At 35.8% G+C, this 25,822-nt stretch overlaps 5 protein-coding genes across 6 annotated transcripts; 2 read left to right on the forward strand and 3 right to left on the reverse strand.

Annotated features, from left to right (window-relative positions):
• Nucleotides 1–255: 255 nt before the first annotated feature.
• Nucleotides 256–2,360, reverse strand: LOC105167472 (protein JINGUBANG). Its single transcript, XM_088883049.1, has 2 exons — nt 2,037–2,360; nt 256–1,913 (listed from the first exon to the last, which is right to left on the reverse strand). Exon 2 carries the CDS (start codon nt 1,877–1,879, stop codon nt 434–436), a length of 1,446 nt encoding a protein of 481 aa, XP_088739175.1. The 5' UTR covers nt 1,880–1,913; nt 2,037–2,360; the 3' UTR covers nt 256–433.
• A 1,051-nt stretch (nt 2,361–3,411) lies between these two features.
• Nucleotides 3,412–5,040, reverse strand: LOC105167473 (UDP-N-acetylmuramoyl-L-alanyl-D-glutamate-2, 6-diaminopimelate ligase). Its single transcript, XM_011087218.3, has 5 exons — nt 4,852–5,040; nt 4,716–4,768; nt 4,090–4,266; nt 3,895–3,975; nt 3,412–3,774 (listed from the first exon to the last, which is right to left on the reverse strand). Exons 1-5 carry the CDS (start codon nt 4,915–4,917, stop codon nt 3,612–3,614), a joined length of 540 nt encoding a protein of 179 aa, XP_011085520.1. The 5' UTR covers nt 4,918–5,040; the 3' UTR covers nt 3,412–3,611.
• An 8,031-nt stretch (nt 5,041–13,071) lies between these two features.
• Nucleotides 13,072–17,676, forward strand: LOC105167474 (Protein kinase superfamily protein). The gene is made up of 3 exons (XM_011087219.3): nt 13,072–14,212; nt 15,973–16,044; nt 16,252–17,676. The coding sequence occupies exons 1-3, from the start codon at nt 13,447–13,449 to the stop codon at nt 17,538–17,540; spliced, it is 2,127 nt and encodes a 708-aa protein (XP_011085521.1). The 5' UTR covers nt 13,072–13,446; the 3' UTR covers nt 17,541–17,676.
• Nucleotides 17,657–19,978, reverse strand: HCF164 (Thioredoxin superfamily protein). Of its 2 annotated transcripts, none has more exons than XM_011087220.3 (4): nt 19,704–19,978; nt 19,314–19,598; nt 18,839–18,942; nt 17,657–18,295 (listed from the first exon to the last, which is right to left on the reverse strand). In XM_011087220.3, exons 1-4 carry the CDS (start codon nt 19,884–19,886, stop codon nt 18,013–18,015), a joined length of 855 nt encoding a protein of 284 aa, XP_011085522.1. In that variant the 5' UTR covers nt 19,887–19,978; the 3' UTR covers nt 17,657–18,012. The 2 variants fall into 2 exon arrangements, with proteins under 2 accessions (XP_011085522.1, XP_011085523.1); XM_011087221.3 differs by having other exon boundaries at nt 19,362–19,598; nt 19,704–19,967.
• Nucleotides 19,979–21,074: 1,096 nt separating this feature from the next.
• LOC105167476 (Tetratricopeptide repeat (TPR)-like superfamily protein) lies at nt 21,075–24,650 on the forward strand. Its single transcript, XM_011087224.3, has 6 exons — nt 21,075–21,474; nt 22,419–22,675; nt 23,158–23,352; nt 23,452–23,542; nt 23,702–23,975; nt 24,052–24,650. The coding sequence occupies exons 1-6, from the start codon at nt 21,191–21,193 to the stop codon at nt 24,382–24,384; spliced, it is 1,434 nt and encodes a 477-aa protein (XP_011085526.1). The 5' UTR covers nt 21,075–21,190; the 3' UTR covers nt 24,385–24,650.
• The last annotated feature ends 1,172 nt before the right edge of the window (nt 24,651–25,822 follow it).

The following is a 25,822-nucleotide window of genomic DNA, read 5'->3' on the forward strand; positions in this document are numbered from 1 at the left end:
AACTGATCTCACCTACTGCAAAATGATGGTTAAATGAATGGAGTTTTTCTATTTCAAACCAAATCTTCGTAGTATCTGTTACGGTAATTTTAGACACCATGAGACACCAACTACTCAGGTAATACCCAATGGGTTCAATATTATATACGTTGATATCAGCAGCATTTCACTTTATAATCCACTTGGAACAGTACCACAATGCTGAATGATATAAAAATTTATCTAATATCAGTATAGAGTTTCAAGAATCAGGAATTCAAAGAATATTTATGTACTGCAAATCCAAATCTTCCTTTCCTATTGACCGAGTTCAAGCATATCATATACCTACTAAGTTAATCATATATGGATTAGTATATGACGATGGACTGGCAAACTGATTTCTTGCCAATTCCCATGCACAATTCCTCTTTACTACTTGCACCATCGGGGCTCATCCTATTACTATCTTGAGCGGGGAAGCTCTGGACCAAAGAGAAACCCGCCCATGCGTTGTATCTACCTGCTGATGCTGATGCTGATGCTGCTGCGCTGGTGGTGGTCCTGTTGGCGGCGCCTGTTCCGCCACCCTCCATATCTTCACCGACTTGTCGGTGCTGCCGCTATACACAATATACTGCCTATCATCTCCTTGCCAATGGGCTTCCTTCTCTTCCACAGCCAAGCATTTCACAGGCCCACGGTGGCCAATCAGGACGGACAAACTGACATGTTCTCCTCCTTCCTTTCTCCACACACAGATATTATTATCAGCCGATCCACTTAGAACTAAATTCCCCACCGTGGCTAAGCACAAAACTGCAAGCTTGTGGCCCCTTAAAACTCCACCGTGCGACAGAAACTTGTCGTCGCGTTCCCAGAAGTTAACTTGCCCGTCTGACGACCCACAATACAAAACTGTAGCAGAAGGGTTGATGGCCAGAGCTGTTACAGCACATTCTTGCTTTAACAACGTTTGTGAAAGGATATGCTTTGTGCCCTTTTCTTCTATTTGTCTTTGCCACACTTTGACACTTCCGTCGGCCGAGCCGGTGAACACCAGTCCGTCAAAGCCAGTAACGATCGAATTTACGGCATCATCGTGTGAGTTGATAGATTCCAGGCACTTGGAATCGGAGATTCTCCAGACTTTAAACGTCCTATCCCAAGAAGCTGAGTATAACAGGGATTTGTCCTCGCTCAAGCTGAGACTCGAAATTGCATCTGTGTGTTTGATCCAAATCGCGTTGCGATGCTTCTTCACCTCAACATAGTGGCTGGGATTCAACGAGCTTTTTACCTTAGCTTTGAAAGTTGGCAATGAGCCTATGCGCTTGTGAAGGCTTGGGTCTTTCCGCGACACTTTCCAGATCCGAATTTTTCCATCCTGATGTCCGGAGAATATCAACTCATCGGCGATTACAATGGCCTTAACCAACCCGGAATTAGATTTGAAGCTGGAGAATTCTTTCTGGTTCTTCCACACCCTGATGTTCCTGCTCTCTGACCCCGTGTACAGCAAATCCCCGGAAGCTGCCAACGAATAAATGTGGCCTTCTTCACGCACAAGGGACCCCACCAAGCCCGTGTAAGAATAGGATTCCGGCAATACCTCAGAGGACCATGGGGATTGCGACAATGGCGTAGAGGGTAGGTCCACCGATGGGATCGAAAGCGACCTAGGCGATTGGTCCAACGGTGAGGACGAGTACGTGGAGCTAGTCACTGAGGTGCGCGGCGTCGACTGCCGATCGCGGCTGCCGGGGCTGTTCTCCGACGTGTTGCTGAAGCGGAAGGAGTCATCGCCGTCGGACTGCAATATGCTGCCCAATGTTTGTCTCCTCAGGGCGTCGGAATCTGCCAGCATCATGTTATGATAGCCGGTGCCTGAATTCTTCATCAGTTGGATGATCAGGAATCTGGTTTATTCTATGCTGATGAGATAATGAAGAAAGGATTATCGAATCAAGAGAGAGATTGAATTCCAAGACAACGAAAGGGAATGAACGGGGAAGAGAGAAAGCGAGAGAGAGAGAGAGAGAGAAGAGAGGACGAACCGATGAAAGGATGGCTGATATAGATAGTTTTCCTCATGTAAACAAAGGTATTAAGATATTGAGCACGAGACACAGTTGCTATGCAGATTGCGGAAGTAATCAATATTCAACATGGGTGTTTAATTTGAAAAAATATACCCCTTCACCAAAATATGTATCATGCTGACATGACATCATTCACACCGTTTAATATTTTTTTCCGTAATTAAGACAAATATGAATATTTATCTATGTGCTAACGAGTAGAATGCTTGATCTCAAATAAGATTTTCTATTTCAAATCATGGTCCATCTTTTACTTTATTTAACATAAATACATTCAAACAAAATTTCTATACACGTGATATTTATATATTAAATAGGTCGGAAGATGTAACAAGATTTGAAATAGAAAATCCAATTTAATTTTCTATTACTGACTTTCTTTATCGTGGTATTGACTTTCTCCTTTTAATACAATTTCTTATCAATATATATATATATATATGTATAAATTTTGTTCTGCGCCTTGAAAGGAGACAAAAGCAATAAATATAAAACAAGAGAAAGTTATATGTTGTATGGAATTAATAATTCATCTTAGTTCGAATATGCTCGTACTGGGCGGATCATTTTGAAGAGGAAAGTGTCAAAAGATGAGGTTGTCTAAACAATGGAGCATGTGAACCTTACGTTGGCGTGGAAAAAGCATGCGGGTCTTGAACAAGATCACACTTTTATCCTGTGCGCGTACACGGACAATGAGACAACGTTGAACTTTTCAACCTGATTGAGTCATAAATTCCTACTCAGCTTGAGACTGAATCTTACTTGTGTGGATAATCTTATTCGTTGTTGGCTGAAGACAATCTCCCGGCGAATGGTTTCCGCAACTCCCCTTGTTTTCCATACACCTTTTCTCTATACAAAGTTTATAATTTGGAAATTCTTAATTGGTTTCTAAATCTACTGCGTGTTATAATTTCAGCCCTTAATTCACATGAATTCACCATATTCTTTTGGATGAAATTGCGATTCTGTCAATCATTTCATTACGAAAGAAGTTCCATCAGGAACAGAGGCAAGTCAAAAGTCAATTAGACTTCTATATATCACATGTTCAAGAATGTGACATAAAGCATGCACTTGGTGTCTCCTCTCTGGATGATAAATTTAATGAGGCAAAACAAAAACTACAATGGTAATCCAACAGAACATCATATGAATTATCGGATGAACTATGTCAGGAAGAGAATATACGACAGCATGCAAGAGCAGACAAGAAAATCATCAGGGGGACATGCTACTTTTATCCCAGATTATATCATCAGTCGGAAGCGAAGTCATCCCAAAAGGATTGTATCAATGCAAAGTTAGATTAAGAACAAGGAAGAAATTCCAGAGAAGGCATCCTCATATACGCTAAGTTATTGTAGAACATACAAGACGTATATAATGGTTTATATCTCATTCAAATGCCACTAAATTTCTAAAACTTCAACCAAGGTAAAGATTTAAGAGCCAACAAATGCAACTAGTCGTATCAAAATGAGATTGTGAGTATTTCAAGTAGTCCATTGCAATTTCCCTCCAGTCTTACTTTAACAAGCCAGATGTTGACAGGAGGCGGAGTGCTTGGTTTGAATTGTTCAAAACTGCAGAAGATCTCGGAACCTGCATTTTTCTTCTCTTCAAAAATTCCAGTGAATTTTGCACACACTGAGGAGGTGGTATGTCCTTCAAGATAACAGGTTCTAACCTGTCAATGAAACAGAAACATGTTGAGGTTTAGTTTATAAGACAATTCTAATTTCAAAACCGGTACAGACATCAATGAGTCTCATGTGCATGAGAGAGAGAGAGAGAGAGATGAATTAACCCTGATTTTTTTGACTTTCTCTTTTTTGTAGCAGGCTTCTTCTCAACTTTCTCGTCCTCGGAGTCCGATGTGAAAACTTTTCTGCAGATGAAGCGCCTCTATGTTAAGAGCTCCCTCCATTGTAACAACATGATGCTGGTGTGTACAAACATGCACAATGCAAGAAAGGATGCCATACAAAGTAATTAACCATACTTCTCACGTTCTGCAAGAATTTTGACAATTTCATCTGGTAGCATTCCTTTGTTAGCCTGAGACTCTTCATGTGTTTCAGTTGCTTCTTCATCTATTCTGCTTTCTTCTTTCGGCAAAGACCTTGCCGTCAACTTTTGTGCCCACTTCCTCCGACGTTCTTTCTCCTCACGAACTACCCTAAAAGGTGTGTATTCTGTGTTACACACTATGTGGGATCTCAACAATATCCGACGTAAAGTGTAGTTGGCAACCAAAAGTAGCAGACAACATTTTATGGAAAATCAGGCATTGGTTCTTTTCTGAAATAGATGCCGAATTCCCAAATCGAAAACTCCAAAGTTGTTAAACATCTTCAGGCTTCAAACAGTTTAAATTACATATAACGACAACCACAGATGCCAAGAATCAATCACAAACAACAATCATTCTCCAGTCTAAATTAATAATCCTAGAAACTTCCCACCAGCAATAAAACCACATATATCCCATACTTACCAGGGTAAAAATGAAAAAATTCAAGCTCAATGTACACGAACAGAGTTGATTATGCAACACATCATAAACCTACTATCAAAAGCAGTACCTCTCCATTTTGATCAAACAAACAATAAAAATAAAATCCACACCTGGCCTTATTTTCTCTTTGGACTTTTCCTATCTCTTCATCTTGTTGCATACCCTGAAAATTTTAGAACCGCAATCCAATTTTTTCAAATATATATATATAAAAAAAATTGTTTCGCAGCTGAGAATTGAGCAAACCTCTTGGAAAGTGACCTCCTCGGGAGCATCGGACTCACTGTCCACTTCTCTGTCAGACGAACCCATTCTGAAATTGGTAAAAGCCTTCGCCTTCGGGTTCAATTGATATCCGAACAAAGAATTTCAGGGTTTTAGGGTTAGGGCTTTTCTATTCATAGAAGTATGGTTAAATACGTTTCACGCCCCTAAAAGTATCCCATCTCCATCAACTACCCCTTAAATTAAAGAAATCTTCACTTGAGCCCACACCACTCCCCCACCCCCCGAAAAAATAATAATAATTTTGAGATAATCTTTAAAAATAACGAAAAATACCTTGACCAAATTATAAATTCATTAAGTACAAAATAATTCTCTTATTTAATTTGTACCCTCTATAGGAAAACATATCAATATATTTGACTTCAAATTTTATTCAATTATATTATTAATAAATTAATAAGAACTTATAAATTAATTAAGTACAAGATAATTCTTCTAAATTTGACTGTATAAGTATCTGTATTGAAGTTTTGTACACATATTGATAACATCTGATGCGTACTAAAAATTAGGCCACACCAAAGGGTCGAAGGATTTTTAAGAAAATCTTAAAATTATCGAAGGACTAGTCCTGCAAAATAAATATTAGCACTCCTATGCTTAAGTCAGTAACGGATTAAAGAAGAAAAAAAACTTGAAATAAAGTGAGAATAATCGTAAGACATGATGTGAGAGTGATAATATTCATGGAGCTTAAAATACCTCAAAAATCGAGAGATAATAGTGCAAGAAAATAAGAGTTTGAGAATAAGTGTAATGTTGTTTGATGTTACCAGAAATCTATACAAGACCTCTATTTATAGGCTTGTATAGAGTCGGATATGAAATCAAATACTGAGTTCTATACGTCATTGGAGAGCTATTTGAGTTGGCTATACACTCAACAAACTGTTGATAATTTGGATAAGTATCGGTTGAGATATGTGAGTTGGACAAAATCCTGTCAAATCGCTTATTTTTTCAGGAATTAGTTACTCATGGACTTTTCAGTTCATTTATACTCGATTTACTTGGAGCCACCTGAAGATATTTTAGAGTGATGTATATAAAAGTGTTGGCAAGCTACATTACGTGTCCTCCCAACTGTATGATGACGTGTCTGGCTGATATGAGCTTATTTCTTGGGCCTACTAATCCAGCAAGGCAGTAGGTGGACCTGTGGGCTTTCGCCCTGCTAGTGGACTTTAGCCGTCCTGCTAGAGGGTCAGTTGGGCTCTTATTCGGTTGGGCTAATATACCTAGCTTGTAGGTTTGATCCAATACTTTTAAGGGGCATCAATATCAATGATAGTAAGTTTGGATTAATATAAATTTATAAATTTCTTACCTGTGTTTGTGTCATTACACGGGATGTAATTTTAATGATATAAAAAATTGTTAGTATCCATCAAGTTTGCTGTTTTTTATGCCTAATTGTCAAGTGAGGTAATCTGACAATGAATTAATGAGATAATTACTTTTTCAATAGTAATTCTAAATAATCTTTTAACTTAATCTTGGGTCCAACATGCTAGGCCTGTTAATGAGTGGGTAATCTAAACCCAAAACTATTGCGATAGTTATTACCTCAATTCGATATCTAATAGTTTTATATTAGACCTGGACTCAGCTCATACCTATTAAGATAATTGTTTTGAAAATTGGTAGAGAGCATATTCCCTAAATACCATGGGAATTGGTATGGATAAAATTTTAATATGCTAAAATGTATTTTTATTGGTTAATTTAAAATTATGGAGTAATTATCGACGACGTGGTTGAATAAAATTTGAAGTCGAATTGTTTGACATATTTTACTATAGAGGCATTAAAGTGAATATATCATATTATTAATAAACAAGAATATTTTTGTTCAATTAGATTTAATTTAGAGGAATTATCTCAAAAATAAAAATAGGTGAAGGCATTAATTTAAAAGTATAATTGATGAGGATGACATAGTTTAAGGATGTAACTTGTATTTATTAATGCTAAAAGTATGAATGTGCTTAAAGGTTTTTTTTTAAATACTTTTTAATTCACCAAAATTATCCTCATAATTATGTTAGTTTTAGTGGCATTTATGTACATTAATAATATTATTATCTAAAACTTAATTTTGATAATATCTTAAATTAATAAATATATCAATTGAAAATAATAAACTCAGACAATCTTGTAATAAAGTAATATAAAAGTTGATTGACCTCATGATATTATTATCATGAATAATCAATTCTGTACTGAGTCAATGCAGAAGTGGATCTCATCTCCATATTCCACAATATATATTATTTAGTATTTTTAAATTTTAAATTTATTGAAGTGATAAGATTTTTTTTTTAATTTTTCTTGAAAAATCAATATATATATACACACACGAACAACTTCTAGAATGATTTGTTTTAAAAGGGCCTACATACATATAAATATAATGTTAAAAGCAGAGTACACAAAGTATTGAAAGCACCGTGAAATTAAAAAATTAAAAAAAAATTCAAAATATTTTATATTTAAATTCCTAATAAATATATATTTATCTTATATTAATACATTATTATAAATGGAGAAAAAAATTAATATTAAAAAATTAAAAACTGCACCTCACATGCAATACATGTGTATATTACTAGTGTATTAAGACTATGTTCAAGTGATTAAACCAAATATCCTAAGATATCCGATTTTATAACTCATTTACTTGCAAATATTATGGCCCACTATTAATCCACAAGTCTGTTATAGGTCTTAATAAATGCCTGATATGAATCACACTCAATCTAGTCGGATATATTCCCTCGAGGCTTATATGCATGGGCTCAGAACTCAAATTCCAAATCGTCCTTACGTATAATGGGATGGTAATATTGGAAATTGATAAATTATCACTTATTTTATTCCAAATAAATACTACAAATAAGTCTAAAAATAGTCTAATTCCAAATTATATCGATACAAGTAAATAAAATATATAATATTATAATTTTATTTCATTCCATATTTAATTCATCATTAATTTAATTTCATCATTCAAAGTAAACCAGCCCTAAAAGGTTACTTGTAGATTTGCTCCAAAATAGATAGATTGTTGGACCTATAGGGATTGCATGATTCATTGACTTTCAAATAAATTTTGAAATTAGGGCAGATGGCCTCCAGTTGGGTAACCTCAGGTAAGCTGTCAAATGGGCATTGGAGTGAGGCTTCAAGTAGGTAAAACTCAACTAGGCACTCAAGTGGGCGTGATAACATTAGCTGGATGGTCTCCAATTGGACCATTAGGTGAACTGTTTTCAATTGGGCTTTTAGGTGAGTCCAAGGTTGATAAGTGAGCACTGAGCAGGCCAGCTATTGAGCTGCCATTCCTTGCAATTTTATTGAGTCAATGGCTTTTTGAGCCTTGGAAAAAGACTAGACAGTGGAGAAATGATGGAATAGTCCGTTTGTATGAATGGGTATTCTCAATGGAATCAGTGTTTTTTAGACCTAATTTATACCAAGTATATGTGTGTAAATGAGTTCACAATATCCCTTCAATTCCATTCACAGATTATTCCCATCGGATAATCATACAATTAAAGTATCCTCGTTTTCAAGTCCAAACGAAAAGATTATAATAGATAAAGAGTACTAGGTAAACCCCAGTAACAGTCTTTATGTTCTGAAATTAATATGATCGTTCCAAATTATTAAAAATAGAGTAGGTTCAAAATCCCGAGTGGGCTATTGGAGTACTTATACTATAATTGATTGATTGGACTTATAACATGTAATATTGAATTCCATAAATCTAGAATGAATTTTAAAACTTATGTATGTGATGATATCAATTGAGTCGACTTAAATCGAATTAAAACACGCGAATATTTGAATTTTGGATTGTCCTGTCATTTCTTCATTAGTGGGGCATTTTTTTTAATAATATTTCTTGGGGGCTCATATCTAGATATGGCAACGGGGCCCCGAGACCCGCCCCGGTTCATTTCACCCCACTCCGCTCCCCGCCTTGACCCGCCCCACCAAATCAAAATGGAAATAAAGAAATATAATTGTAAATTATCAATATTTTTTTGTACTCCTTCCATTTTTTAGATACAAGAAATTAATATTCTTCCATGATTTAACTAAATTATTAATTTTCTCATCAAGTAATTTCATTTTACGATTATCAAGTAATATCATTTTACGATTTATAATGAATTATATTATACAAAGAATACATTCAATTAATATTTTATTTTTTAATAAATAATATTTATTTAGATTTAAATACCTTAATATAGTTTTCAATCTAAAAAGAATTATATAAGACAACAAATACGTTCATCTAAATACTTAATTTTCTTATCAAAGTAATATCATTTTATGATTTATAATGAATTATATATTACAAAGAGTACGTTCAACTAATATTTTATTTTTTTAGAAATAATAGCAATTTAGATTTAAATACCTTAATATAGTTATTAATTTGAAATGAATTGTATAAGACAACAAATACGTTCATCTAAATAATTAATTTTCTTATCCAGTAATATCATTTTATGATTTATAATGAATTATATATTACAAAGAGTACGTTCAACTAATATTTTATTTTTTTAATAAATAATATCAGTTTAGATTTAAATATCTTAATAAATTTTGAGATAATGACGCTACCCTCCCCTAAATTAAGTTTTGTGTAATTACACGTAAACCCCCTATGATTTGGAAAATTACATCTAGCACCCCCGATATTTGCTTCCATCTAACAAATAAGTTATTCGTTAGTCAAAATTCACTGAATTTATTGATATAACAAAAAAAAAAAATTAATGTGTTGGTATTTACCCTTGATTAACTTAAAACTGACTTATTGCAGGTTAAATAATTTTTTTTGGACTAAACTACCCTTATAACGGTGAAGATATACCTCCTTACATGCATTAACGCGTGAAGACATATTAGGGTAAATTTATTTTACCTGCTATAAGTCAATCGGGTAAATGTATATATATTTTTTCTTTCAATTTTTAGGTTAACATCAGCAAATTTGATTAACTTTGACCAATGAAGAGACTTATTTGTTAGACGGAAACAAACTTCAGGAGTGCTAGATGTAATTTTTCAAACCACAGTGGATCTATGTGTAATTATATCAAACCTTAGAGGAGGAAAGTATAATTATCCCTATAATTTTTAATTTAAAATGAATTATATAAGACAAAAAAATATGTTCATCTACTCATCTAAATTATTAATTTCTTATCAACTAATATTTTATTTTTTGTCTTTCTTATATTATATGTTAAAAATAGATATTAAAAAATACAAAATCTATTACCCAGAATGGGATCGGGACAAGTTCAGAGCGGATTCAGGACAAGACCTGTATTCCCAATCCCGCCCCAAACAGGGTGGGTTCGAGTCGGAGTCCCAAATTTACCAGGCCAATTGCCATTTCTACTCATATCAAAGATGTAATACCAAAATTTACATATATATATATATATATATATAAAACTATTTTATTGCAAGGTGGCATGATCCCACACAATTTCTTGGTCTCTTACAAGATATGTATGGAGTTGGGGTCTTGAAAATTCATATATTTTGCGTGTTTGAACATGACCGCTGATCCTTAGTGGAAAAACAATGTGCTACTTTTGATTATGTCAAGTGAACACTTGTCAACAAATTCTGCTTTTGTCCTCAAACTCATTCAATTTTCTTTTCGACCCCTTTTTTTACTCCATAACGTTGGACTCAACCAGATTTAGGCTGCCATGACGTGTGGAGACATTGACTACGATGTAGATAACAAAAATATACCAATTATTTGGTCTAAAATTATATTTTTAAGTAGACTATAATTTTACTAAATGAAGTCCATAGCTATATATATATGTATATATTATTTATTTTCTATATATTACATCATATCAATAAAAAATGAAGCTAATCATTAAACATTAATAATTTTATATATATAGTTTATTACTGATCGTGGTGGATGGTCGTGCAGGTACGCTGTCGCTCAACTTAGCTGTTGATTCGTTCTTTGTGACAAACAACCTACGACACAATGATCAGCCACTAAAGAGCATCCTGATGAAAACACTTTGACAATCAAGTCATTTGAGGCGGATGACAGAATCAATAGGTCACGAACTATTAATACAACGACAGAATCAAAGAATAATATTACGGACAAATTTATAGTTGTCGTCAAATCATTCAGCCAATATTTGGAATATCTAGATATGCGTCACGTATACATACATTAATGGTGGTCTTCACGTTTTGCTGGGATTGGGTGAGTCGATCACTTCAATCCAAACATGCTTGAGAAACATGCAGATCCTCCAGGACATCTGGCAATAAAACCTTGTACTAAGGATAAAGGAGTTCTTTACCTAAATATTTACATTGACTACCAATTATTTAGTATAAAATTAAATAAACGCAAGACATTTGATCGTTTTCAAATGAAAATACTTGAATTTTGATCCTCAACTTAGTGATTTTATATATTTTTTGCAAACGTAATTGATTATAGCTATGGTTAATTATAATTTCATTTATTTCGAGTTGAGCCCCAATTTTTTTTTTTTTAATGAGTTTGAAATTTAAATACTAGAATTGATGATATAAAGTTGTTGACCCATCACACGTTGCTTAGATGGAACAACTCCATATTGTTCAACCACAAACGTCAATAACCTAACATTGCATTGGGATAAAACTATAATTGAAATTTCAATGCAATTCTAATAAAAATAAATCTCTATAAATGAATAAAATAGTGAAAAATAAACTTAAATGTTACTTATTATTTTTTTGAATAATTTAAAAGAAAATTCTCCGTCAACTTCTATTATTTATAAGTATATTAAAAATAGTTCATTAAATCTGAAAAATATGCCTAATACATAGTTGTACCACGTAACACGCTATCCACAGTGTTTGAAATTGTCTGATTACGGACATGACACTTAGCCAGTGGGTGTTTGAAAAAAATATGCATTTAAAAAATAATTAATTTTTTTAAAAAATGACAACTCATAAGTAATTAAAATGCAAAAATTGGAAGTAATAGTTATAATAATAATAAAAAAAAGAGTAGGCGTGGAAATGTTTGCTGAAAAAATATATATATTATCAGTTTATTTGTGAAATTATCTAATTATTGTAAATAAATTTTGGGATATTTTCAAAATATATAAAAATTAGTTTTCGATAAAAGAACTTCAACTTGTTTGTAGAAATGCATTAAGCTGCAATAAATACCTTATCACCAAATTACAACTGTTAGCTTAATTTAAGAAAGTTTCAAATATTTTTATTTAGCTTAATTTAAAAGAAGCATTATCAGAAATTGTATTTTCAAGTACATTCAATTATCTTGAATTAAGCTATATACTAAAAATTTTGATTTTATTTAATTTATAATAAATCAATTCAAAGTAACTATAAACTTTTTATTTAATTATTTTAATTATATCAATAAATTTTAATTAATAAAAAATTTACTTCTTATATAAAAATAAAAATATTAAAAATATAATTTTTTAAATTAATAAAATTATAATTATGTCAAATTTAATGAAAGCATGTTATAATCATTCGTACCAATAATAATAAATACTTAGGCCTGGAGGTCCACTTTTGGCGCAAGCGTCAAGGCAGTGTGGTGGGTTTGTGTCTAACTAGTTGATTTCGACTCAGTCAAACTATACTTCAATTTCCAATTTTGACCCGATACATCCAATTTTTTACTCAACCAATAAATAATTTCTTTGGAGAAAAAAAATTAAAAACTCAAGCAATTAATTCCCCTTAATATTATTTTTTTTCTTTTTATTTTTATTCAACCTGATGAGTTATTTTTATTATTAATTTTTAGTTTATATTAGCCCATAAGATCAATAAAGAACAGAAAAAAAAGGTCATATGAGCTATATCTTTTTATTTTCGTCAGGTTGATGGTAATATTGTATTAACGAGTATTTATAAGTGTTTTTTTTTAAGTGAATTGTGATTTTTATGCGCTGTTGATGATATGAGTTAAAAATATTTAATTTTTTATATGTTATCAAAAAATAAAATATAAATAAATAAAAGGGTAATTCAAATTGCTAAAGTTTTAAATAAAATATGAAAAAATAGGTGAGGGTAGAAAGGTCATTTGAAGCACTGTGGGCAGATAGCAAGTGCGCCAGATAAACCTCCTCTGCTTCCCGGAATTCCACACACCCGCACATTTTCTTCTTCTTTCTCTCTCAGCGCCACCTCCGTTTTATCAATTCAAAATACTGTATTGGCAGCAGCAGAAGAAGTACGAGGGCGGTTGAAACGCATAATGTTCAGAGCGACAGAGCGATTACAAGAAGCATTAACAAGCATTTAATTTTCTCCCAACCAACATCAACTGCACCATTTATTTCCACCATTAATACTCTCTTCACAAGTCAACCTTCATCATATTGCTGTCCTGTTCCTGTTATTCTTCACCCCCTTGTTCTCATTTCTGTTTTTTCCTCTCGCAGCATGCTAATGAAGTAGTGATTTTTCGCTTTCATTTCGCGCACTATGATCCTACTTTTTCGCCAATTAATCGTTCCTTCACTTTTATCAGTTTTAGCTCTGACATCTCTTGCACAGAACTTTAGTTCAGCTGGCTGCGATCAATTTTGTGGTACATCCCGCGTCCCCTATCCGTTTGGGTTCTCTGATGGATGTAAAATCAAGTTGAATTGTAGCAGCGACTCTGGGAGTGGGACCATCAAGATTAATGATTTTCTTGTCGAGAATGTGACTTCTGATCAGATTTTGATAAGGGTTCCTCCGAAATGCAACCGTCGGATTGAAGAATTGTCCGGGCTTTTCGGCGCGAACTTCGCGCCCACGTGGCGTAACGGGATTCTGTTAGAGAACTGCAGCGCGCGCGTGAATGACTGTGTGATTCCGAGCCGATTGGTCAGGTCTCGAATCGGGTTCAATTGCAATTCCGGGGAAGGGACTGATTACTATAATGTTAGTTGTTATTCAGTTGGGCTTGATGATGTGTCTGAGTTTTTGGATTTCGGGAAGGTAACGGCAAAAGGGAATTGCAGTATTCTGTTTTCGTCGATTATGGTGGATTCCAATGATAGTGGTAATAGTTTAAGCGGGAGCCCTCCCATCTCACTGGATTTTCAGACGGCTGAGCTGGGGTGGTGGGTTGATGGGGGGTGTGATTGTGATCCCAGCGCGAGGTGTACGCGGGTAACACATGGAGGGAAGATGGGATATCGTTGTAAGTGTAACAAAGGGTATGCCGGAGATGGTTTCGCCGGAGGGAAACGTTGCCGGAAAGGTCAGTTAATTTTCTTCATGTACCAATATTTGATTTCATTTTAGTCTTTCTCGTTTTGGAATAAGAAAATTTATATATATATAAATTTATGTTTAATTTCTTGATCGTATTATATGGAGTATTTCTTTTGGTCGATTTTGACTTTGGGGAATAGTTGAATTTGACCAATGTGAACTGCATGAAATAGTTGCTTCCTGTTTGAAGCATGATGCTGAGCAGATGCAAAGAAGGACTAGTCAGGTTTCCATTTTATGAACTCTTTTAATGCTCGTTAGGCTGTGTGTTGCTTGGGTCAAATAATGAAAGGAACTCCTGGTTGCTGGTAGTTTTGATCTGCTGAAATTTCGACCTTAATATCGGAACTCTTCTTAGCCTTTATATGGATAAAGTTGAAGAGGTTCATCTGTGTTAATGGTTGAAAAATAATGTACCCTTTTACTGGGTAAAAATACTTAAAAGTCTTGTATAGATAAGGTAGAATGAACGAGTGATCGACTATTGGGAGGCAGTATGTTTTCAAGTCAGTGACAGGTGAGAGGGTGACTGGTCTAAAGCTTCCTTCCTTGAGTTGCAAAATTGACAGAGTGGCATTTGATGAAAAATGACGTGTTGGGAGATTTATTCGGGTAAAGTTATTGCCCCTGATCCTAATGAAGTTTGAAAATGAATGGCTTCCAGAAAAATGAAAAGGAAAAGGAAACAAAGAAAGGGGAAAAAGTATAAAAGAAGTTGATTGCGGCCTCGCTGATGATATCTATGAGCTAAATACTATTTGCTAATGAGGATTGCAATTTATATTAAAATCTTGATATTTGCCACTTGCTAATTGGATAATCACAAAAGTCAAATTTTACTACTAAATTCATTATATAATTACAAATATGATAAGGAGCACATGGTTACTCGAGAGATTTGAAAGGTTTCAGATTTTCGGTATAGGAAAGTCAGAGGAAAGAAAGGATATGGAGTGCAACTATCTCAAATTTTGGTCAAATTTGGTAGCTAAACAAACATGGGATTAACCATTGACTGATTCTTCTTCAGTTTCTTGAAACTTGGCTTTAGAAGATGGGTTACTGATATTGTGGGTACGCAATTGTAAGACAAGCCAACAAGCAAATCTTTGGAAATATATTGCTTAGAGGATTTTGCATTAGTCAGACAGCTGGAAGAATAATCTAGGATTATACATGAAGAATCTCAGTGTGCAAATTGTGATAGGTGTTTTTTGGATGAAATCAGAGGAGCTTAAATGATTTTGTGCTTCAAGTATGTTCCTTGTGTGAAAATAAAAAAGATGACGTGTTCAGATTAACAGAAGACCTTCTCCTGAGACTGAAAATGTGGCTTATAATAGATATATATACTGACCAGGAAATTTGCCGTAGTTGCTTATTCTTCAGACATTTCTTTCAGAAGGAAAAGCATCTTCTGATTAAGGGAATGATTTTGTGTTTTTGGACTTAAATTTGGGCTTAATAGGAAAACCTTTCGATTTAGTTGATAATAAGTGAAGTGAGAGTTGTTTCTGTTGATATGCTGCTTTAGCCTTTAGACTAGGAAACATATTTCTAGTCTTTTCTCAGCATGCAATGAAGAATCCCTCATCATCCAAGTATTTGACTCATTTAAGTTGAATCCGTATTTACTTATCTGATAGAGTTAACAGTAAGAAGACCTTAAAATTGCAGCTTCAGTATTTCTAAAATATAATTTACATCAGCTAACTACTTCTGCTCTGTTGATTTTTCATGTATCAGTTTCTGACTGCAGTGCTGGAGGGTTCATGTCAGGTCGATGTCGTGGATCTACGTTAGGCATTCTAATTGGAGGTACTTCTTCCCCTCATTTGGATATGCATTCTTAATTGTCTCCTAATCTTCGTAAGTTCCATCTCCAGTAGTTTAGAAGTATTAGCTTATGGGGGCTTTAGCCTAATACATGGAGTATACTTGATTTATTCATATGGCATTCCGCATGGAATAATGATCGGGAAATTCATGATAATTGAAAGTACATCAACTTCATCAAATTTGTAGGGATTATTGCTGGAGTCTTATTAGTGGCTGTTCTAGCTGTCATCTGGTACTGTGTAAAAAGACGTGGTGCAACTTTGAAAAGCAGATTGAGCGCCAAGCATCTGATCAGTGAAGCAGCAGGCAGCTCCAATATACCCTTCTATCCTTACAAAGAAATCGAGAGAGCAACAAATGGCTTTTCTGAGAAACAACAGCTGGGAACGGGTGCCTATGGTACAGTTTATGCAGGGAAGCTCCACAACGATGAGTGGGTAGCAATCAAGAAAATCAGATATCGGGATCATGACAGTATTGAACAAGTGATGAATGAGATCAAGCTTCTATCCTCCGTTAGTCATCCAAATTTGGTCCGTCTTTTGGGATGTTGCATTGAGAATGGTGAACAGATTCTTGTTTATGAATATATGCCAAACGGCACTCTATCTCACCATTTGCAAAGAGAAGGGGGTTCAGTACTTCCATGGACAATCCGTCTGACCATTGCTGCCGAAACGGCTCATGCAATTGCTCACCTTCACTCAGCAACGAATCCTCCAATATACCATAGAGACATCAAATCTAGTAACATTCTCCTAGACTACAATTTCCATTCAAAAGTAGCAGATTTTGGTCTTTCTAGGTTTGGCATGACTGATGACTCCCATGTCTCCACAGCACCACAAGGAACTCCTGGCTATGTTGACCCTCAATATCATCAGAACTTCCACCTTTCAGATAAAAGTGATGTTTACAGTTTTGGGGTGGTCCTTGTGGAAATAATCACAGCAAAAAAAGTAGTTGATTTCTCTCGACCCCACAGTGAGATCAATTTGGCTGCCCTCGCAATCGACAGGATAGGAAAAGGTCGTGTTGATGAGATAATAGATCCATTTCTAGAGCCAAATAGAGATGCTTGGACCTTATCATCTGTCCACAAAGTGGCTGAGCTGGCTTTTAGATGCCTTGCTTTTCACAGGGACATGAGACCTTCGATGATGGAAGTGGCCGATGAGCTAGAGCAGATCAGGCTGAGTGGTTGGGCACCATTGGATGAGAATATACTCATGGGATCATCAGTGGCCTCTTCTTGTTCATCACCATACCAGGGAAGTGAAAAATCTTTGAACACTTCGACAACTAGGAAGGCCGGTGCAGGAAGTCGGCGGTTGATTGTGCCACAGCGGGCAGTGACTGCCGTGCCTACAACAGAAGAGAAGAAGGATAGTTCGCCAGTTTCTGTACAGGATGCTTGGTTGAGTGAACAGAGCTCACCATCAACCAACAGCTTATTGGGTAATGTAGCACGGTAACCAAGTATCATCTTTTTAACCTTTTTGTGTATACTTTGTAAGCTTGTCATGGATGCTAGAGAGGGCAAGTCTATAATTTTCTGGTATTTCATATAGTGTGAATAGAAAAGAAAAAAGAAACAAGTTAAGCATTTTATTTCTGCTGCCAACATGAAACAGAGTATGAAAATGTTCCCCTGAAGATACAAGACTTGATCTCTGCAGCAACACAGAAGGTGGGATTCTTGTCCTTGATATGGTCGCCCGAAGAGCCTCCGACCTTTAGCTTGCTTGCTGGGAACTTAAAATAACTGTTCTACGACCCTTGAGGTTCATACACGATATTTGAAAATATTTTCACATCAAATAAGTCACCTCTCTGCAGATCCAATAACATAAATAAATAATGATTCAGCCTCTATGGGTATAGCTGAACTCCAATAGTACACACCTGATGATCACCATGTATAACCTATTCTACTGTCAATATTTCCTAACCATGACTTCTAGGATCAACAACTCGGTGAACTTTGCGGGATTCAGCGCTTGAATACTCTCCCACAACCCGAGCATGGGGTACAGTTGCTTCTCCCTGGGCAAGGGCATCAATGTTTTCAAGCAGGTATTGTCTTGGAAGGCGTCCAACGACATTCCCCTCCTCATTACCATCTTTGTCCAGGAATGCAAAATGGGGGATACCCTCAACACCAAATTCATCAAGCTCTTGTTCCCACTTTGTGTTATCAACATTCAACATAACAAAATTTACTCTGTCCCTGAATAGCAGATTATGGTATTTCAGAGCACAAAAGATATAGTAACCTATAATGCATCACAAAGCGACAACCACGAGGGACACTACGAAGGAAAACTTTTCTCGGGGTCAACTTGATGAAAACAAAACATATATACTTGACTAGGTCGAATCACAAGCTAACTAGTGTATCCTGTCTATGCCATCAAAACATTTGAACACCGAGCATTCTGATTGATTATTCAACTCACAAGAACATAAATTTATGAAGTCGATAAGAATTAATATGCTATTATTTAAAGATCAAGTTACAAAAGCCACTCAATCTGCTGTTTATATATCTTGTGTTTCTTCCTTACTTTTGAAGAGAAAAACATGTCGGGATCATTAGAATGGTCATAGTTTATACTACAAAAACCAGCACTTCACACAGCAATATTCTTTTATGTAGATAGTTGGTTTTAAACTGATTAGGCTAGAAAAGAGATGGAAAATAAAACATCAATCAGTAACATACAGATATATATAAGTCACGCTTAAGTAATAGGAGTCCTAAGATGATTACTTGTATTGCTGCTCCACTTTGTAGACATCCGGAGCCAATTCCCGACATACTTCACACCAATCCGCATAGAACTCCACCACAGTGGGTTTGCCATTCGAAAGAGCCTAAAGATAGAATGTGAAAGGGAGAAAAAAGAAGACTTGAAAACCGAGGTATCAGATATGCAGTACATAATCGCTACCATGAGAGGTCAGCTTAAGCAAAGAAAAAGAGGTAAACAAAACCCTGCCCCGGAAAGCCCAAGTTGCTCATGACATTTGAATCACCCAAAAAAGCCTGGTCTAAAGTCACTAATCTTAGGCAATTAAAGAATTTCCACAACATAGACAATCTCAAGATTGCACAAAATAGGACAATGAGGAAATCAATTAAGAAGTTTCATATCGGCACAAGTCAAAATGATACCAATTTTTTGTTCACTTTTCCAAGGAATAATACTTAACAGTTGTCAAGTTTAATTTTTGCACCATCTAACCCAAAGATAATAATACTCCATTCTTTTCGGAAAGTAGATGGATAAAACCTCCTCGTACGGCAATGCTGCAGCAGAGAGGTCCTTCAAGGATACTCCCCCCAATTCCAATCGTCCGGACAAGAACAGTCCAACTGCGGCAGCGGTAGAAACCACTGCGATTCGCCTATTGAAATTTTTGTCAGGATACTCCGGAAATCCAGCACCGGTGGATGAAGTTGTTTCTATTGTGGCGGCGCTGGATGCGTTTCCATCAATCTCGGATTCAAGCTCCACAGCCCGTTTTTCCTGCACAAGTTGCTCTCAATATCAACAGCCAAACAGAAAAAAAGAAAATCACCACTCAATCTAGAATTTTTACTTAAAAAGAGAAAAGAGCAAAGAACCGAGTACCTCTGTTGCAGCGGAGTCAACTGAATCGGGATTGGTTTGGCAGAAAATTCTGTGATGTCCGTGATGTTTATTCTGAAAATAGGAGAAATTCACGAGGCGAGGCTGTTGTTGATTATATTGGAGAGAAGAAGGGCGGAATGTGGAGAGGCCGACGGCGGTAGATGTTGAAACCAACCGAGCCATGGCGGAGCAGTGGAGGCGCGGCCTTTGTTTTGTAGTTCTTTGTGGTACAAAATGGTCAAAGGTTCTTTATAGTTGCCGTGTACGTATACCTACGTTTACGGTATTTTCAGATATTCTTTTAAGCAACCAAATATGAAATAAAAACATCAATATTTAATATTTGCAATGCAATTATATGATTACTCTTTTGTGTGGAAAATTGGTTAGAATTTGGAAAATGTGTAATATATAAATATAACCTTGTAAATATATAGCTTGATCCGTGTATGTTTAGTCAATCAAACTATATCTCATCACTCAAACTTAGATTTAATATACAAGTTGTAATGGTGAAAAATCTTTTAAAATTTAGCATTATTACGAATATTTTATTTAAAATAGTATTAATACCGAATGACTATCCACCATGGATCGTCTATGGTTACAGCATCTTAATAGGGATTGTGTTCTTTGCTCCAAGGGGACACTGGAAACTCACCAACACTTGCTATTTTCGTACCCTTACTCAAAACAGTGTATTAGAATCTTACGCAGGGAGGTCCGATTTTCATGGACAAATAGAGGATGGATGATTGCTGCACGAAAGTGGAGGGACAAGCATGTGGTTAATGCAACCTATCGCAACCTTTTAGCATCTCTAGTATATCATATTTGGCAGGAGCGCAATAGGAGGAAATTTCAGTAATTGGATCGAGACCCTTTGGCAGTGGCTAAGATTATTCTAGACGGAATTAGATTACGTATACTTAGTGCAGAGTTGCCGAATAAGATTAGTACGATAGCCTTGTATAAATTATGACAAATTTCATGGCATATAATATTAGCCATATGACTGTACATTATGATTTTTTCTTAATGCAATTTAACTTTATCGAAAAAATAGTATCAATACTTGCTTAATTTTAACAATAACTAGATTTATTTTTCACATTAGGAATAAATTGAACAAAATATAATTATGAAGTATAAATTATAATGTTAGTTATTTACCCTAAACCAAAGTGACAACCATTTATATGAATTTATAATTTGATAGTCCACTCTGTTTCGTACCTGGACAACATCAATTTTCATAGTCGAAGCCCAAAATCTGTAAAACCAGCCCAACAGCTCAAACTTTGTTGCGACATGCGTACGGCGTCGTTTTATCGGCGCTCCCAAGTTGCAATATAAACGCTTTCGCTTTTCAATTTTTCATCATTTTTGCGCCAGAGGGTTTTGCATTTCCGTTTGAAGCACTGAGCACAAAGGAAAGGAGGGGAGGGAGGGCCGAGGTTTGCCGAATATCTTGTGCTAGCTCGTAAATGGCGGAAAACGCCGCGGATTCCCAGGTGCAAGGCTCCACGGCTGAACAAAACCCTAACTCCGTCGAAGCAACGATTGAGTCGGGTGCCGTTTGCGTAGCCACGGATTCCACTTGCAACGACGGCGGTAGCAACAATGCAGAAAGCTCCTTGGTGACTTCCGACGGTGAGCGCCAGAAGTCCTTGGAGTACGCGGACGAGTTGATGGCGCGTGGGTCTGAAGCTGCCAAGGAGCGCGATTACGCTGAAGCCACTGATTGCTATAGTCGTGCCCTAGAGATCAGGTTTGATGTTTTTTTCTTTGATTCTTTTTCGTGCATGTACTTGGTGATTTTGCTTTTTATGAGGGAGATTTTTTTTTTCTTTTTTTGTGATTTTGATATCAATTTTATGCTTTTACTTTGCAATCTCCTGGCAAACAGATGTTAACAGCTTTGTCAAGATAGGTTTTGATGATTTTGGTTCATTTACAAACTGTATTTGGCTCGAAAGTTTTATTTTGGCATAGTGATTTAAAATTATTAGGATTAAGGTTCAACCGCCAGGCCTTCTGTTCATTGGTGCTTGACTTATAGACTTATTGTTACTTGTAAGATGGTGAATCCCTTCTTTTGTAGTGATGTTCCAAGCTCTATCTCCAGTAACTACAAAGGACCAAGGGGGTTTTAGTTTGGATTACCATGTGAAGAAATATGATGATTTTCTTGAACTTATTTTCATAATATTTATCATATAACGTTCTCCACTTGCTTTTAGCTTCTAATTGTCTGACCTTCTATCCTGATTTCATCTATTTATCAATTATTCACTAACTTTCCAATTTTTCTAGTCTGGCCACTGTTGGAATTTTAGTTCGTGATACCTTCTTTGTAAGTTTGATTACTTATGTTGAAGTAGGGATATAGCAGGGAACTTTATGGAGAACTAGTAAATGAAGAAATGTTAACTTGTATCCTTTTTTTCCATCTGGTTTTCCTTATCCCTTAATATTATTTGGGAAGCAAGATATTATGTGGCTGAAGCAAAGTAGAGTTTCACTCCCATATCTAGGGCTTTCTCTCAATTTTCATGCCCTAGACAAACTAACTGGAAATAAATGCTTTGAGATTTTTATGTTTCATTCCAGTTTACTACACACGTAAAGAGCATAAGCATTGTTCGTCATTCCACATCTTGTTTATTTTTCACATGACTAAAATGGCTGTGCGGTTTAAAATGTGCACTCTAGGGTTGCACACTTTGGTGAACTTGCTCCTGAGTGTATCAATGCTTACTATAAGTATGGATGTGCCTTGCTGTACAAAGCTCAAGAAGAGGCTGATCCATTGGCTTCGATGCCCAAAAAAGAGAGTGTTTCTCAAGAAGATTCCAATAAAGATGGTTCTGTAAAAATTGCTGCAAATGGTGAATCTTCTGCTGCCTCAGTTTCCAATAATGCAGAACAAAGTGGAAGCACAAATTGTTTGGATGGTGCCGCAGACAACAGTCAGTGTTTCTTTTCTGCAAGTGAAGTATGGTGTAAACGATAATCTATTACATATTGTGATTACAACAAATATCTCTCATGGTTATGCAGTTGAATTTGGCGAAAATATCCATACAGATGAACTTGTCAACATTGTAATTCACCGACTGTTACATTTTCCTAAGAATTGCAACTTTCATGTACTAGAGTGTATGAGCTTGTCCATGGGTGTATTTGTGCTTAAGCATATGCAGAGGCTGGTAGATGCATGTCTGAATTTTCTTGGTCTGTTATTAGTCTATGCCATTACTGAATGAGATATGTTGAGGATGTAAAGGTTGGATTTAATCACACACTCTGTCAACCTGATTTATCCTTGTGAAGACAACTGTGGATGCTCATCTTGGCTCATGTTTGTTTACAAGTAGGTTATATGATTGTAACACCTAGAGTTCATATTTCTTTTTTTCTTACTTGTGTTTTCTTCTATGGAAACTAGCAGTAGAAGGGAAAGATGAGGAAGCTGAAGATGAAAGTGATGCTGACGACCTTGCTGATGGTGATGAGGATGAATCGGACCTTGATTTGGCATGGAAGATGCTAGATGTTGCCCGTGCAATTGTTGAGAAGCACTCAGGTGATACAATGGAAAAGGTGGACATATTGTCTGCTCTGGCAGAAGTAGCTCTAGAGAGAGGTCTGTACTTTGAAAGTAACCGTGTTTATCGGATGTTATCTAAATAGGTTGATTGCGTGTGCTTTCTTTGCTCATTATAGAAGCTTTTGCTTTGTTCAGAGGATGTTGAAACTTCTCTGAGCGACTACTTGAAAGCCCTATCGATTCTGGAGCGCCTGGTTGAACCTGATAGTCGGCTTATAGCTGAACTGTATCCTTTCAGAGTTAACATTATTGTATGTAAAGGTTATCCTTTGGGGATTGAGTGGCATGCACCCACAATGGAATTTCGGAGCTGAATTAATTTTGGCCAATTGGTCCAAAGTTTTTTGAAAGGGTTCCAGTTTACTTCCTTAACTCTGCCATTCAGGAATTTTCGGATATGCTTGTGCCTGGAAATTGGTTCCAAACCGGAAGAAGCTATTCCTTATTGCCAAAAGGCTATATCAATTTGCAAGTCTAGGGTGCAGCGACTTATGGATGAAGTAAAGAACTTCTCAGGACCAGCAGAAGCATCTGCTGCTTCTGAGGCGAGTCAAACTCTTCAACCATCTTCAACTACATCTCTATCAGGTGATTCTCTGCCAGAAAAAGAAGCAGAGATTGAAACACTGACTGGTCTGTGTGGTGAACTAGAAAAGAAGGTAAGACTTTCTGAAAGATCCATGATCATAAGAAAGCTTGCATGACATTGTATTAACTATCCTTCTTGGTTTGCAGCTCGAAGATCTTCAACAGCTTGTCTCAAACCCGAAATCAATCCTCTCAGATATCCTTGGGATGATGTCTGCTGCAAGGGCTAAGGCCGCTGAGAAGAATGCTTCTTCAGCAGCAATGAGCTCTTCACAGATAGCTTCTGCTGCCACTGGTGGAAGTACGAGCTCTGCAACTGTTTCTACTGCTCATACAAATGGTGCTTCTGGAGTGACACATCTCGGTGTGGTGGGAAGAGGAGTCAAGCGGGTTGTGATGAGCTCGACCGCGCAGCCCAGCCCGACGAAGAAACCTTCGCTTGATCCGTCATCAAACAATGGTGATGGTAGTATCTCCTGAAGGATTGTGTACGGCATGTTGTTTTTGGAAGAATGATAGAAGAGTTTGGGATAGAAGTATATGATCCTCGGATCATTGTTATCTCCCCAATCTTTTAACATTAACGCAGGTCTACGATGTGTTTGTTCTTGTATGTCTATTTTGTCGTAAATCTAGTTTGCTGATGATCCATGTTAGAAAACAGCATTATGTTGGAACATTCCTCTAATGATGATGTACTTTGGTTATTGGCTTTAGATCAAATTTCTACAGCTTAGTATCCACAATCAAGGGCCAGCATTTTCTCGTTACTTCTGTCATTTCCCATCTGATTACAGTTGTCTATAGTAAATGATTATTTGCATAACATATATCAACGAGACGGCATTTTACTGAACTAAGGCCAGTCCATTACAACTATACAGATAATCTACATGAAATAAACCCCAGAACCAACCAAAACGGGTGTTAGGTTCATGTGCTGACAAGAAAAATAATTTCTAAGCTAACCGTTACTTCCAATGTCGATGAAGTTTTTAAAGCAATATAGACAGGACGGAAGTTGTCGATGATTTTGATGATATCGGCATCCTATATATGCAGAAGCGATTTGGTTAAGAGTATCAGGCTGAGCAATAGCATCATAAAAAATTGCAATCTGAGAATGTGCTACAAAGTGGATTGCAGGAAATGTGGAAAGTACAGCTGGGGCGGGTGTGGGAAGCACCTGACCACACTGTACGCCAGCATTGACAATGGGAAGCATTGTATGTGCAAATCTTGGCCTGGGGTTGCTGTGAATCAACACTCAGCATCTTCATCTTCAACCACCCAAGGTATGCATGTTACACTTACACACATATATGCAGAAATTGTACATAAAGTAATGTTACAATGTATGGTGTGTGCGTGCGAATCCTACATCTTCATCGAGCCACCCATCAATGCTGCATCCGCTATGTACATTATTAGTTAGCATCCCGCGTCAAGAAATGGGAGAATTGTAGTTTTAAAAAGGTATGTAAACAAAGTTATAACTAATTTATGCTTAATTTAAAATTAGTAAATAATAAATAAGTTAAATTTCAAGTAATTAATAAGTGTAAAATACAAAAGTATATTGAATACGAAAAATTATTTACTACCTATTTACCTAGAAAAATGAGTGAATCTAAATTTAAATATCATAATGTTTTAAGTGCCAAAATGAAATTCATAGAGGTTATTACGATACGGCAACTAGAGCAAAAAAGATTATGTGTTTAAAAACATAAATAAATAAAATGTAAAAGTAATTCAAACTTTAAAACAAAATGAGTAATTGATAGATAATTTAAAATTAAAATAAAACAAAAATAGTATTTAATCCAAAATAAATTTTAAAATTATATTACAAACCAATTTATCTAAAAAAGGAACTTGTGAATTTTTTGGACAAAAACAAATAATCTTATACCTA

The sequence above is a fragment of the Sesamum indicum genome, linkage group LG8 (genome assembly GCF_026168435.1).
Source record: "Sesamum indicum cultivar Baizhima isolate 11 linkage group LG8, ASM2616843v1, whole genome shotgun sequence".
Taxonomy (NCBI): domain Eukaryota; kingdom Viridiplantae; phylum Streptophyta; class Magnoliopsida; order Lamiales; family Pedaliaceae; genus Sesamum; species Sesamum indicum.

What these genes read in the sequence shown, in the direction of transcription:
- LOC105167472 (XM_088883049.1), bottom strand. Translation starts at nt 1,879, where the DNA reads ATGAAGAATTCAGGCACCGGCTATCATAACATGATGCTGGCAGATTCC.
- LOC105167476 (XM_011087224.3), top strand. Translation starts at nt 21,191, where the DNA reads ATGGCGGAAAACGCCGCGGATTCCCAGGTGCAAGGCTCCACGGCTGAA. An exon ending in GGATGGTGCCGCAGACAACA is followed by an intron (nt 22,676 to 23,157) that starts GTCAGTGTTTCT and finishes GGAAACTAGCAG; the next exon opens with TAGAAGGGAAAGATGAGGAA. An exon ending in GTGGTGAACTAGAAAAGAAG is followed by an intron (nt 23,976 to 24,051) that starts GTAAGACTTTCT and finishes CTTGGTTTGCAG; the next exon opens with CTCGAAGATCTTCAACAGCT.
- LOC105167474 (XM_011087219.3), top strand. Translation starts at nt 13,447, where the DNA reads ATGATCCTACTTTTTCGCCAATTAATCGTTCCTTCACTTTTATCAGTT. An exon ending in AGGGAAACGTTGCCGGAAAG is followed by an intron (nt 14,213 to 15,972) that starts GTCAGTTAATTT and finishes TTCATGTATCAG; the next exon opens with TTTCTGACTGCAGTGCTGGA. An exon ending in GTTAGGCATTCTAATTGGAG is followed by an intron (nt 16,045 to 16,251) that starts GTACTTCTTCCC and finishes TCAAATTTGTAG; the next exon opens with GGATTATTGCTGGAGTCTTA.
- LOC105167473 (XM_011087218.3), bottom strand. Translation starts at nt 4,917, where the DNA reads ATGGGTTCGTCTGACAGAGAAGTGGACAGTGAGTCCGATGCTCCCGAG. An exon ending in CAAAGAGAAAATAAGGCCAG is followed by an intron (nt 4,267 to 4,715) that starts GTGTGGATTTTA and finishes CACACCTTTTAG; the next exon opens with GGTAGTTCGTGAGGAGAAAG. An exon ending in AGAAAGTCAAAAAAATCAGG is followed by an intron (nt 3,775 to 3,894) that starts GTTAATTCATCT and finishes TTTCATTGACAG; the next exon opens with GTTAGAACCTGTTATCTTGA.
- HCF164 (XM_011087220.3), bottom strand. Translation starts at nt 19,886, where the DNA reads ATGGCTCGGTTGGTTTCAACATCTACCGCCGTCGGCCTCTCCACATTC. An exon ending in TTGACTCCGCTGCAACAGAG is followed by an intron (nt 19,599 to 19,703) that starts GTACTCGGTTCT and finishes CAACTTGTGCAG; the next exon opens with GAAAAACGGGCTGTGGAGCT. An exon ending in AAAGTGGAGCAGCAATACAA is followed by an intron (nt 18,296 to 18,838) that starts GTAATCATCTTA and finishes TCTGCTATTCAG; the next exon opens with GGACAGAGTAAATTTTGTTA.